This window comes from Hemicordylus capensis, chromosome 5 (genome assembly GCF_027244095.1).
Source record: "Hemicordylus capensis ecotype Gifberg chromosome 5, rHemCap1.1.pri, whole genome shotgun sequence".
Classification (NCBI taxonomy): Eukaryota; Metazoa; Chordata; class Lepidosauria; order Squamata; family Cordylidae; genus Hemicordylus; species Hemicordylus capensis.
In genome coordinates, this window is record NC_069661.1 from 44,508,689 (window position 1) to 44,522,500 (window position 13,812).

General features: G+C 44.4%; 1 protein-coding gene across 17 annotated transcripts in view; it reads left to right on the forward strand.

The window, feature by feature from the left end:
• Window positions 1-413: 413 nt before the first annotated feature.
• Window positions 414-13,812, forward strand: part of REC114 (REC114 meiotic recombination protein) — a 28,491-nt gene continuing 15,092 nt past the window's right edge. For 2 of the 17 annotated variants that reach the window (XM_053254346.1, XM_053254363.1), the window contains exons 1-4: window positions 4,250-4,287; window positions 6,677-6,823; window positions 8,834-9,044; window positions 13,356-13,475. In XM_053254346.1, the coding sequence (XP_053110321.1) occupies window positions 4,265-4,287; window positions 6,677-6,823; window positions 8,834-9,044; window positions 13,356-13,475 (501 nt within the window). In that variant the 5' untranslated portion in view covers window positions 4,250-4,264. The other 15 variants (XM_053254358.1, XM_053254357.1, XM_053254351.1 and 12 more) reach the window with 15 other exon arrangements.

Here is a 13,812-nt window from a genome sequence, read left to right on the forward strand (position 1 = left end):
TGGGACTTCTGGGAGCCAGGTGGCCCCTGATCCCCGCAGCCCCAACTGGCTACGTAACGGAGCCGGTAATCGTGTGGGCAGCCAAACCAACCGCCCGCCCAGGGCTAACCCCCTGATTGTCTGCGGGGAGAGTGGCTTGACCCACTCTCTCTGCAGAATCCTATTAGGCTCTATACACCAATTGTATGTAGACCCTCAATATGTTTTATAGCTGCGTCCCTCACAAATACAAAGTAATCTTAAAAAGATATAACTACGGGTTTATTCAGAAACAACTCCATTTTCTCCTTCTCCTCTCCTTCCTTTTTCCTTTCTGACTCCACCTGCCCAATCCCCTACAGGATCCCCACTGGGACAAACTTTTAAACATAGAAGATACTGGATAGAATACAACAGGACAGAAGTGGGTACTGACCAACGTGTAAGATGTGAGAGGGGGAGCTTGTACAAACCGGACAGTCCTGCTTTTGCTGACAAGCCTCCAGTGAACACAGGTTGCTGCAGGTCTGAAAGGAAAGTAGTGGCAGTGAGCATGGGTTTGAAAGTAATGGCCTTGCAAAGGCTGAGTGTCTCTGCTCCAACAGACTCTCTCTGCAACCACGCACCCTGCCTCAGTCAAGCTCACAAAATGCAATAACCATTCCAATGCTGCTGCCTACTGGACGTTTGATTTCTTGGCCTGAAGCCCTGACACCTGGCAGTTGTTCTTCCAGGGACAACCACCCAAAGGGGAAGAGCCTGACACACGTGCTGTGCCTCACACCTCAAGCTATACACTTGCAGAAATTGAACCACTTCTAGGCATAGTGCCCTTCAGAAAGGTAAACACAAAAGGAGAGGAGACATTCTGTGTACTGTATGCTCAAAAATACAAACATGTGCTACATGCCTTAGAATGCTGACATTCAAAAGGGGAGGGGATACCATGAAATAAAAGTAAGCCGTGTATGATCTAAGTAGTCAGATTTAAGATTTTTCCCCAGGAGAATATAGCAGTGATGAATGATTTGAGGAATTCCACTGGAGGTCATGGTTATTGTTCTAACAATATATTAACTAGTCAAAAATTTACATGGAAGATCGTTGGAAGACATTAATTTATCTCTCTAAGAAACTGTATCTGATAAAATTGAGAGGACATTGAAATTCAATAGACAGAGGCTTGTAAAGTGGGATGTCCTTGTTATGGAATGTTTCATTGGTATGTGAACTTTCCATATATGTTCTTATTTCCTGTATAAGCTAAACAGCCAACTTCTGAAAACAGTACAATTTCTCTTCATATATCTATCTATCCATCTTTGGTAGTTATGTTGGAATTTTGCTTTTTTTTAATGGTTGGGCAAGCAAACAATTTTAGGAGTCACCTGAGGCTTTATGTACCTATTGCATATAAATTATATATTTGTTTTCATTGGTAAAATGATACTTTCATGTTCATTTATGTGCATTCTCTTTCCCATCATTGATTTGTAGGATTAACCTATGAACTCTGTGGTTGCAGACCCAGGCAGCATTTTATCATTAAGAGGATAAAATTTAAACATTTTATTAGCTACTCTGCATTAGAAGCTGTTTCTCCTGTAAGAACCTGCCTTGATTAGTTTTAAAGGCACATAAAGATTTTAGTAAGATGTGGTATCTTGCATCTCTCTAGATCCTCAAATTCCACCACCACCCCACTCCACAAAATGTCATCCCTTCCAAATGTCCATCTATTATGATACAGAGCTCCCCATGGGTCCCATTATAATTTGTTTTCTGTCTCCACTTTTTTCAAAGACATTGAGGCGGTTCCCACAATCAGTTGGAACCGCCTCGGTAGGGTTAGCAGGGAGAGCGGGCTAAGCCCATTCTCCCCACAGACGACCCAGCAGACTGCTCCGGGCGGCCGAACCGGCCACCCACACAACTGCCGGCTCTGTTACGGAGCTGGCGGGTGCTGGGGGGAGTGGGGGCCAATCGGCCCCCGGAAGCTACAGCATGCCCTGCGCAAGTGTGCAGGGCATGCTGGAGAGACCCCTGAGCTGGGAGGTGGCTTTTCTCCTCCCCTCCGGGGGTCTCCTTGTGAGTTGCTGCGTCACGGAGCTGTGCTGCAGCTACTCACAATCAGAAAAACCGGGTTTGCAGAGCGCTCCACAAACCTGGTTTTAGTACCGGGCTACTTAAGTGGGTGACCCACTTCGGAACCACCGAACTCGCAGCCAAGCCCGGTGGTTCTCACGATGGGAGAAAATCGGGCTAGCCTCCATTAGCCCGATTTTCTCTCATCGTGTGAATAGCCTCAATATTTTGTGCCCTCCCTACTTCCTTGAGTGGTGAGAAATTCATGTTTTGAGGTGATTCTCAACTTCTGGCTTCCTTTGGAAGTGAGATTACTGGGGCTTATGATGTCTTTGTGATATTTCTTTGATTCACAAATATACACATTGATCATTAGATGGAGCTGAGATTTTATTTATTTATTTATTTATTTATTTACATTTTTTATCCCACTCTTCCTCCAAGGAGCCCAGAGCGGTGTACTACATTCTTAAGTTTTTCCTCACAACAACCCTGTGAAGTAGGTTAGGCACAAATTTGGTACAAATCCATACTACTACTGCTTTTACTCCTGCCCAGGTTGAATCAGGGAGCACAATTATTAGCTGTTAGTATTAATAGTATATATTGTTAGTAGCAATACTTACAATATTGTTAGTATTGTTAGTTGTTGAAAATTAGTAATGTTCGTTTTCACATCTTGGTAACAGCGTCCATGGCTCGTTTATAGGCCCAGAAGACCAGATTAACACACACACACCGGATTAACACACACACACATTCTGCCAGCACCTATTTCTTCAGGCGGCACTAACGGAATCGGACCAGATGGTACATCTCTTGAGCCCAAACGGCAATGGCCACAAGTGTCTATCTTGAGAGACAATAATCAGGACAGATCTAGGACCACTTGTCGTATCCTCGTCTGCTTGGGGCTGGTTGGGGGAGGCAGTAGGTTGATCTTTCCGGGGCAAGGGTGACATCACAGAGGATACCGGTGCTGTGAACGAATCCCTGCACAGAAAGCACACATCCTACACACACACCCTATTGCTGACTGCACCTTGAACCTTGAATATTACCAGCATCCTCTATACCAGGTGTTTCCATGAAATCGAAGAGGTTTGGAGGAAGAAGAAAGTGACATTTGACGCGCTGCTGCTGCTGCTGCGACCAGCAAGGCTAACTGAAAACTTATTAGAGCACTCCTACAATTAGCAAGAGGTTACACTAGCTCCCTGCAGAGAAAACCTGTACCGTAAGGTGTTCCTCCTCTCTGCTTACTTTCTGCATTCTTGCCTCTTCAAAACTAAGTTGTCTTAGCTCTGTCTAAGCTGTCTGTCCTGGTAGAACATAGACACCTTACTTTTTAATCACTTCCTCAACCAACTAACAACCCCTGCACATGGTGAGAAGATGGTTGCTTCTCTTGATCTTTTACTGCTTTGGAAGTGTGTATGTGAAGAGACACTGAAGGGCTTCTGCACGGAAACTCTCATAAAAGTAAAAGTAAAGTGTGCCGTTAAGTCGGTGTCAACTCCTGGTGACCACAGAGCCCTGTGATTGTCTTTGGTAGAATACAGGAGGGGTTTACCATGGCCATCTCCCGTGCAGTATGAGATGATGCCTTTCAACATCTTCCTACCGTGTTTTCCCGAAAGTAAGACCTAGCAGTAATTTCTGATGTACCGCTAATATAAGCCCTCCCCCGAAAATAATACCTACCCAAAAATAAGACCTACCCGAAAATAAGCCCTAGTGCATTTTTTGGGCCTAAAATTAATATAAGACACTGTCTTATTTTCGGGGAAACACAAATAACTTTTGATTAAGGTCAAGAACACAGCAAACTGAGGTGTCATGTCTGAGTAACAGTTGATGGACTGAAAGGACACTGAGTAGAAGGGTAGCAGCCAGCTATTCAAACTAGAACTTTTTTGAACTTCAATAAAAATAAGACCTACCCGAAAATAAGCCCTAGTGCATTTTTTGGGCCTAAAATTAATATAAGACACTGTCTTATTTTCGGGGAAACATGGCATATTGCTGCTGCCCAATATAGGTGTTTCCCACAGTCTGGGAAACATATCAGCGGGGATTCGAACCGGCAACCTCTGGCTTGCTAGTCAAGTCCTTTCCCTGCTGCGCCATAAGCTTCCATAAAGTACACCAGAGAGGTGGCTGATTGTGCTAGAGTGAGAAAGGGAGAAAACATGGGGCAATGTCAGGAGCGGTACTGTGTTTGTCAGTAGCTGGAAGAAGTGTGGGGATGTGGAGATGAGTGGGATGGTGACGTCTTCAATTATCAGTTATTAATAGTAAAAATAAATAATAATTATCCTCATGGGTCTTCTTGGATTTGTAAAAGTTTATTTCTCGATTAGTTACCCCTTTAAAATATTTCCCCCCCCAAAGTTTTTGGGGGTGGGTGGGGTGGAGTTTAGCAATGTTTTGAATCTTTCCTCAGCAGTTTTTGAAGGCAACATGAATCTATTATTTTTATTCAACCAAACACATTTTTGTAGTCTATTGTAACCCAATTTATGTTTACTTTTAAAAAAGCTAACATCAAGTGTGTGTGGCAGGCCAGGGGAGAGTTACAGGTACTTAGGTTCCAGTTGTGGAAAGTTTGGTTTTGCTGATCTATTTCTAATTATATTTACAAATACCACAATATGAATACGACAAATATTTATATACCGCTTTTCAACAAAAGTTCCCAAAGGGGTTTACATAGATAGATATAAATAAATAAAATGGCTCCCTGTCCCCAAAGGGCTCACAATCTAAAGAAGAAACATAAGATAGATACCAGCAACAGCCACTGGAGGGATGTTGTGCTGGGGATGGATATGGCCAGTTGCTCTCCCCCTGCTAAATAAAGAGAATCTCCACGTTTAAAAGGTTCCTCTTGCAAGTCAGCACAGGTTTATAAGCAATTTTGGGGAAAGCAAACAAATGTCCTGGTGTCAAGTTATGCTGGAGAGAGCAATAGAAAGGGCTTGATTCTTGCCAGAGTTTGCCAGAGATCAGTCCTGGATTCAAAGCTCAGCCCTCAAATCAGAAAATAGGAAATAATAAAGTTACTATGTCAGTCCAGTTCCCTGGGCCACTATGCTAAGTTTCCTACATGTTCACGGCAGTAGTGTCTATTTCAGTCTGTGAAATGTTGAATGGTGTGCCTTAAGAGTGTAAATAACCCAGAAATATAAATAATCTATATTTACTTCACAGAAAAGATAATACAACTAAATGTATTGCTAAAAATCATTTATTTACGTTAAGTTCACATAGAATGTTACACAACTAAATTTGTGCCTGTTTTCGTAGGCTTGTAATTGAAATCAATTTCAAACTGTTTAATTTTTTTATTAGATTGATTTTTTTGCTGTGTATTGTAAAATGTTAACTGTTTTTACTCTGTTTTGTACTGTGTTTTAAATTCCGTACACCGCCTAGAGAGGCACATGTCAGGCGGTATAAAAATATGATAAAATAAATAAATAAATGTATTGCAAATATAATAATTATTATTATTTCACATGACTGAGCAAATATTTGAAAGACAGAATACAAAGTGAAGCAACAATTGTAAGGGAAGCCAGAAATGTAGCAGGAGATCTAGGAGGGAAGGGAAGTATCATATCAAGTCAGGGATATGGAAAGGTACCACACAGTCTTTCCACAGAAGGCTTGTTAGGGTACTTTCCTAGGTGATTATAGTAATAGTGGCTCAGCATTGAGAAAGATTTCAAAAACCAGTCTACAAGAAGAGCACTCCAGTTGTTCTAATAGTCTAACTCTCAAACAAGATGGGCGGTTTTTATTTTCTGGAGGCCATTCCTTTCTGGAGTCTGACCGGTGCGTCAGAAGCAGGCCTCTTAGGCCTCATTTCATATACCTAACACGCTTCCTAAGGATGGCCTTGCTCTTATTTGCCTCCTAAGCTGCAGAAACCACACAGGGCCTGGAATGTGTTAGTTCAGGCTTGTGTGACTGAAAGCGAGGAAACTGCTCTGAGAAGAAATCCAAATTGTGGGGGTTTAATTGTGGATGTGAGACTACCTTCTCGCTTCTTTTCTCAAGCTCCTAGTACTATTCCCTAGTACTATTCCCTTTTCCTCTGAGGAAAAGCGATTGCTGTACATTTTTATTGTTTTGATGTTGTGTTTTGTATTTCAAATGCTTTATGAGTTCACTGTCATTTTATTGGGTAACATCCAGACACGACTAAACCCCGCTGAAATCAATGAGACAAATTTGTCAAAACTAACTGAAATCCCATTAATTTCAACGGGACTTCATCTTGTCTAGCCTGGTCTGGATATTGCCCGTTGTTATTTTCTTAGCTGCTTCGAGAAGCCTATCTTTAGATTTAAACAGCAGAGTGAAATAGGCAGGATTCAGTTCATGACTAAACACCATTGAAATAAATGAGTCACATTAGTCACGGTTAACTCAAGTCTCATTTATTTCAATGAGGCTTAGTCATGACTAACTTGGTCTGTAAGTTCCACAATGTTAATAAATAATAATAATATCATTGCTTGCCAAAAATTCAGTCAAAAAATTTAGTCAAAAGGGAACAGTATCGCCATTTTCAGAAGTGACTGTGGGACATGTCATTGCACAGGTGTGGCAATCATTCAGGTCCACAGCTGCACTCAAGGCCAGCTGTAGTCACCGGAGGCGTGAAACCTACAGCTTGTTGTTTCACATGTGCCAAATGGAATTTAGTCCTTGATTTAAAATTCTCCAGGCAGAGTTGTCTGCAAACAAGGTATGAAGAGGATACAGTGTTTAGCATTACCTTAAAAATGGCTTATGCTTCCACAGTATTTATTCAACAGTAAATATTTGAAACAAATGTGGGGAAAGCGGGGTGGGGGTGGGAGGTTCTGCATGGTGTTGTCTTAAACTGCTGAAAGCTACTCAGTCTCTCCTTTTGTGTGTGTATAATTTTGAGAGTGGCAACTGTTGTGTAATGTAATAAAGAAGCAGATATTTGAGAAAGTTTAGTTGAGAAAGTTTATATGAGACGTAAGTTTTGGGCGGTATAAAAATATATATGTGTGTGTGTGTGTGTGTGTGTGTATATATATTCCCCCCCCCACCTTCAAACCCTAGCTGCTCAGCCAGTGTTTGGTCATGTATTAATTCTGTGAAGAAAACCTGAATAAAATTTTGTCATAATCACATTTTATACAGATGTATCTGTATAAATAGCTGTATAGAGCCAGTGTGATTAGAGAGCTGGACTAGGATGGGGAGACCCGAGTTCAAATCCCCATTCAGCCATGAAACTTGCTGGGTGACTCTGGGCCAGTCACTTCTCTCTCAGCCTAACCTACTTCACAGGGTTGTTGTGAGGAGAAACTTAAATATGTAGTACACTGCTCTGGGCTCCTTGGAGGAAGAGTGGGATATAAAATGTAATAATAATAATAGTAATAGTAATAAATAATACTGTTTGAGGCTGTTCTCATGAGCAGCCATGATTGGGCTAGGGCAGCTATCCTGCGGCGCCATGGCAGCAAACCCAGCTAAGAAGCTGGGCTCTTAAATGAGCTTAAAGGAGCCTGTTTACCTGACTGTGTGTCAGTGCTTTTAAGACATAAAGAGAATTGCAGCTAGTAATTTGCTTTTATTACAACCAACTTCTTCTTCTTCTTCTTCTTCTTCTTATTATTATTATTATCATCATCATCATCATCATCATCATCATCATCATCATCATCATCACCATCAATTCGATTTCTATACCGCCCTTCCAAAAATGGCTCAGGGTGGTTTACACAGAGACTGAGTTATTCGATAAGAGATCAAATGAGACTGAGGGATGTCTTGCACGCTGCAGTAAATATAGAATTCTGTGTTTTCATTGTGAGTTAATTTTGTCTTTAGCGTTAAGTCTGAAGAGTATTTGCACGTTTGAAAACACAAACATACACTGGGGAGCAATTATGCAAATATATGTCAGACATTACAAAAAGGCACAGTAAGCCCATGTTGGAAATGTAGGGATTTGGGTTTTGCTGCAACATGGGAAGCATCCCTGAAGTACTTGGGAAGGGTCATCCAGAGAGTTTCTGACACCTAGTAAGGAGGAGAAAATTTTTCTTGTGATGCTTAATGCTGCTGCCTGGTAAACCAACATACAATAATATGTCAGGAGCTGGTGGAAGATGCGGACGCGAACATAGTACCGAGGCAGAGTAAGAACCTCTTTGTTTCTGTATTGTTTTGTTTTTATTGTGTTTGTTTTTAAAGTTCTTTCATTGTATGTTTTATTGTATTGATGTTTTGTTTTACTTTGTGAGCTGCGCTTAGAATGTTTTGCAAAGGGGTGGGGGAAGAAGGTAGCTGAATATTCATGACCCTTAAGTAGGATTGCCAATCCTCCAGGATTGAGCAGCAGTCTCCAGGAATCAACAAACGTCTCCAGGTGACTACTGATAGCAAGCCTGGAGATTTTAAATGCTCGATATTGTGAAACTTTTAAAAAAAGGGATGGGGGAGGAAATCTCCAGGAATAGCTTCAGTCAGAGTTGGCAACCCCACATTTAGACAAAATTGGGGGAATATGCAAAGTTAGGTCAAACTTTCAGCTAAGCTTCATTGCAAGTAGCACAAACCCTGCAACCCTCTCATTTCAGAGTGAGCTTTCCCAGTTTTGAGTTGGTGGGAAAGCAGGCCTCATTGAATCTTTCTCTGAATTTCACTCTCCAGTTGATTTGTATAGTGCTTCCACTATCATCCTTGCTCTGTTCTTTGTGATTTCCTTTCTAAGGATTGTAGCCTGGGAGATGGCAACAAGCAATGATAACAGCCACGTGTGGCTTTCTTGGGATCCAACTTCATACTCTGAAGTGCCAGGCCAAGTTCCAGCAGTAGAACAGTCACGAGACACTTCTTCCTCTCTCAGTGCTACAGAGTGGCCGCTGAGGCGTTATGGCCGATTCATGTCTGGAGCCTTGGTTGCTGCCTCAGGCTCCTGGAAGGTAAGTTTAATTTGTTTGGGCTGAGGTAACTGTTTGCTTTTCATATTTGCAAACCGCCTACTACCATATACATCTAAGCGCTGCACTTAAAACTATTTAAAATACAGCAGATCAACAGATTTTTTTATCAACAATAGCAATTTAAAACAAAAACAAAAAACTAACAGCCTGACAGAACAAGTGCATCTTAAGGGTGGTTGTTAAAGGCAGGAAGAGATGGAGAAGCTGTGATTGACAAAGAGCATATTCCAAAGTCCTGGAGCAGCTATGAAGAAGGCCCAGTTCTGAGTCACCAGCAAGTGGGCGGACAGCAACTATAAATGAACCTCCAAACATGATCTCACTAGGCAGCAGGGTTCATGATGAAAAAGCTGCTCTCTTAAATACCCTGGTCCCAAGCCATTATCTCTCTATATTATTTATTTACTTATTTATTCAATTTTTATACTGCCCTTCCAAATAGCTCAGGGCGGATTACAGTTTTATATCCTATATAATAAAAGGCTACGGCGTGTTCCCGTGCGTCCGTGTCTTTTTGGCCTGTTCTGGGCATGCGCGGAGTGCATGCCCAGATTGGGCCAAAAAGATACGGCCTCCCAGACACGGGTGGCCATGTTGGGGCCCAGAAGCGGCGACCTCAGAGAAGCGGCCGCCGCCAACGGGAATAGAGTGCTGGCGAGGCGGCGGCGGAGCCGCGGCCTTGGCCAGAGGTGGCGGTGGCCGCGGTGGGGCAACTGGCCCCGATGGTGGTGGCCGCCATCCTCCGGGAAGTGTGGGTGAGGCAGCGGCGGGCCGAGTGGCTCTGATGGTGGCGGCCGCCGCCGCGGAAGTACAGGTGAGGCAGCGGCGCTCTGGCCCCGTCAGGCCCCTTTTTTTGGCTCACTGAGGCCGGGGGTGAGTGAATGGGCCAATTTGGCCCTTAAACGTGGGGGATGGGTGGAAAAAAGCAGCTGGGAGGGAGGGCGTCCGGACGGGCGGCGAAGAGGGGAATGGCGGCGGGGGGCCAGGAGCGCCATAACTAGAGCCCGTATTTAAAACGGGCTTTAACATACTAGTCCTCTCTAATAAAACGCTTGGTGTCCGTCCGTGCCTTGCCTGTTCTGGGCATGCGCTTCGCGCATGCCCAGAACAGAGCAAGGGAGGCATGAACAACAGGACCCGGCGGCCATCTTGGGCGGCCAGAAGCGGCCGCCCCGAAGAAGCCGGGTAAGTGGCGGCGGGGGACACTGGCTGTGCCGCCGAAGCCGGGCGGGGGGAGGAGGCGGCGGGGGAAGCCGGCCGAGGTGGCGGCGGGGGAAGCCGGCCGAGGTGGTGGCGGAGCCGAGGCCTGACGCCGCCGCCGCAGCCGGACGGCTGGGAGTCCTTGGGGCCCTTGCCCAGCCGGGGAGACCGGCCGGGAATGTGAGGCGGGGGTGGCCCGCACCGGACCGGCAGCGGCGCCCCCAGAGTCCGCCCGGCCACTGATTTGCCCTTCCCTTCCTAGCGCCCGTTATTCAACAGGCTAAAATTTACTTGTTATATATAAAACACTAAGGATGTACGTGGCAAACCCTGCCAACACAGTACTTTACCAATTGGAGGTAACAGAGCAGAAGTACATGGTGATTGGGCAGTAGGAATTCCATATGCAGATAGTGGGGAGGAGCCTGTGATAGTTAAGGTCAGTTGGAATGCAACTGTTACTGGTTAGAAGATGTGATTGATTGTAGAGGAGAGAAGAATAGATAGATAGTGGGCAGGGGTCTGCAAAGAGAGGCATCATGAGGGAGGAAAGAGGTCCTTCAGGAGAAGGAGGCTGCCACTGTGTGATTAGATGAGGAAACAAGATGAACAAGATCTGTTAACTCAGGAAGGAAGAGAAAAAGAAGGGGGGGAAGAAAGACAGAGGGGAACAGTGAGCAGAGGAGAGAGAAAGAGAGAGAAGGAAGAGAGAAAGAAGGAAGGGCGAGGGACGAGCCCGGGCCTGTCAGCAGCCTGAGGGGAACGGGTGGCCATGGCAGTGGCAGTGAGGAAGGGCCCAGTTAACCGCTGCTGGTGCTTCTGCGGGGAGGAGCAGGAGTGGGGCTCATGTGAGGGGGGAGAGGTCTCTGGGGTCAGGGGGCTGCAGCTTGGCCAATAAGTGCTGCCAACGCCACAACCGCGACCAAGAGGGGTGAGGGGGATGGAGCAATGGGATGGAGGAGTGACCAAGAGGGGTGAGGCAGATAGAAGCAATGGGATGGAGGAGGAGGAGCAGGAGCGTGACTCAGGTGAGGGTGGAGAGATCTTTGAGGTCAAGGGTGATGGGAGCAATCAAGTACTAGTGGACAGATGCTCTGCGCGGATTAAGCTAATGACCTTTATAGCACTTTGTATTTTGCCTGGAAACATAGCAGCAGCCAGTGTGGTTCTTTTAAAATTGGTGTAATATATTCTCTTAGAGTTGCCCAGAAGACTAATCCGGCTGCCACATTCTGCACCAGTTGCGCTTTCTGGATTACATACAAAGATAGCTCCACTTAGAGCACATTAAAGTTGTGCTGTTGAGTTGGTGTTGATGCCTGGTGACCACAGACCCATGTGGTTTTCTTTGGTAGAATACAGGAGGGATTTACCATTGCCATCTCCTGCACAGTATGAAACGAGGCCTTTCAGCATCTTCCTATATCGCTGCTGCCCGATATAGGTGTTTCCTATAGTCTGGGAAACATTGTCTGGAAAACAGAATAGTATGGGTGTTTCCCATAGTCTGGGAAACATACCAGCAGGGATCCGAACCAGCAACCTCTTGCTCCGTAGGCAAGTTACTTTCCCGCTGCACCTTTAGGTGGCTCTTAGAGCGCATTACAGTAGTCAAATCTTGAAGTTTGCAACACATGTACCACTTTTTAAGGTGTTTTATCATCTAGAAATAGATGTAGCTGGTGTATCAGTCAAAGCTGATAAAAAGCATTCCTGACCTACTGCCAAGCTACATACCTGTTCCTTCTGGGGCAGTGTAACTCTATCCAGAACAGGCAGATCTAAACAATCTCCCAAGTTCCATCCTCTCACAATCAGTACCTCTATCTTATCTGGATTCAGCTTTAGTTTTTTATCCTCCATCCAGCCCTTTACCACCTCCAGACAGGAATTTATGGAGGTTATGCCATTTTCTGATGAAGTTTATATGGAGAAATAGGTTTGGGTGTCATTGGCTGTTAAACTGATTTTAAGATCTTGTTCCTGAGATTAGAGGGCAAAATTTCCAGATTAGAAGGTGCAGATTAATCTTGTGAGCACAAGCACTGTACTCTAGTGGATACCTACATATGTCCACAGTCCTTTCCACCCCTTTTATACCTCAGTGTACTAGGGATGTACACGGAACCGGCAAGGGCTGGTTCTACTGCGGGGGGTGGTGGCTTTAAGGGCAGGGGTGGGTGCACCCCTGCCATGTTTTCCCCACCGGTGCATGAGTATGTAAGAGCCTGTTGGGGCGGCAGCGTACCTCCCTGTAGCCCCATGCTGCCGTTTTCCGGATGTCACCGGAAGTAGCAACAGTGACTGTACATGTTGCACACGAGCAACGTGAGCACCCGATATGCGTGCGCATGTGTGCTACATGCGCAAGCAATGTGCGCAGCCGCCGTTGCTACTTCCGGTGACATCCAGTAAATGGTGGCACGGGGCGGCAGGGAGGTACGTTATCACCCCAACAGGCTCTTACATACTTGTGCGCCGGCGGGGGAAACGCGGTGGGGGAGGTAAGTGCACCCAACCCTGCCCTTAAAGCCATCCCCCCTGCCTTCGAACTGGCCCCGTGTTCGAACCTGTTCAGAGGTCTGTAAAAGGGCCTCCAAACAGGTTCGTGCACATCCCTATTGTCTACTCCTGAAATTCCACATATGAAGATGCTTTCAAAAATGTATCCTGGCTCTTACTGAAATACTCTCTCAGACATCTTAGATATCAGGACTTACTTTTAATCTGGGTTTGGTCTAAAATTTGTTTTTAGTGTTGGGGTGCAATTATGAAAACTACAAAATCATGACTGAAAAGCTAGTGCATCTGAGTATCTGCAGAATTCCTCTCCACCATTCAGTAAAAGATCTGAGACTGGAGTTTGAGTAGACGTGATCTCTAGCACCACTTTCTTCATTATTTAAGCAGTGGTTTTGAGATGATGAAGAGTGCATCAGAATTTATTTCTACATAATAAGGTGTAAAATAATTGCTATTTCTGACAATAGGTATCAACAAGTGACAAAAAATGTTACTGATATTTACAAATAAATAATTATTGGTTTACTAATTTGAAACATCTTAATATGCTGTTGCCATATTAAACAGATTCTCTCTCTTTCTTTAATTACAAAAACGGTTTTGGAGTCAAACAAGGAATCTGGCTTTCTTGTTCTCACCATAGTTATTTCGGGCCATTTCTTCATTTCTAGAGGAAAAGAAGTACTGGTAAGTGTTCTTGGGTATCTATGTGTCTTTAACATTCCAATTTCTTTATTAATTTGATGTTCTTCATTGAGGGAATGGTGTGTGAGTTTTGCAAGTCACTGCTTAAATTAACATAATTCACAACTTTAAGCTCCATGCTAGACGCTTTTAAGTATATTCAGTTAACTTGTCAGCCGAATGCTAATTAGAAAATTGCTGGAGTGAAGGGGAAGCTTTTCTGAGATAGGTACAAAACTGGTCTGCTGTTATTTTAAAAGTTACTAGTAGCTATAAAAGTCACTGCTTAAAAAGGCCTAGGCGGTGTAATAGCAATAGCAATAGCACTTACATTTATATA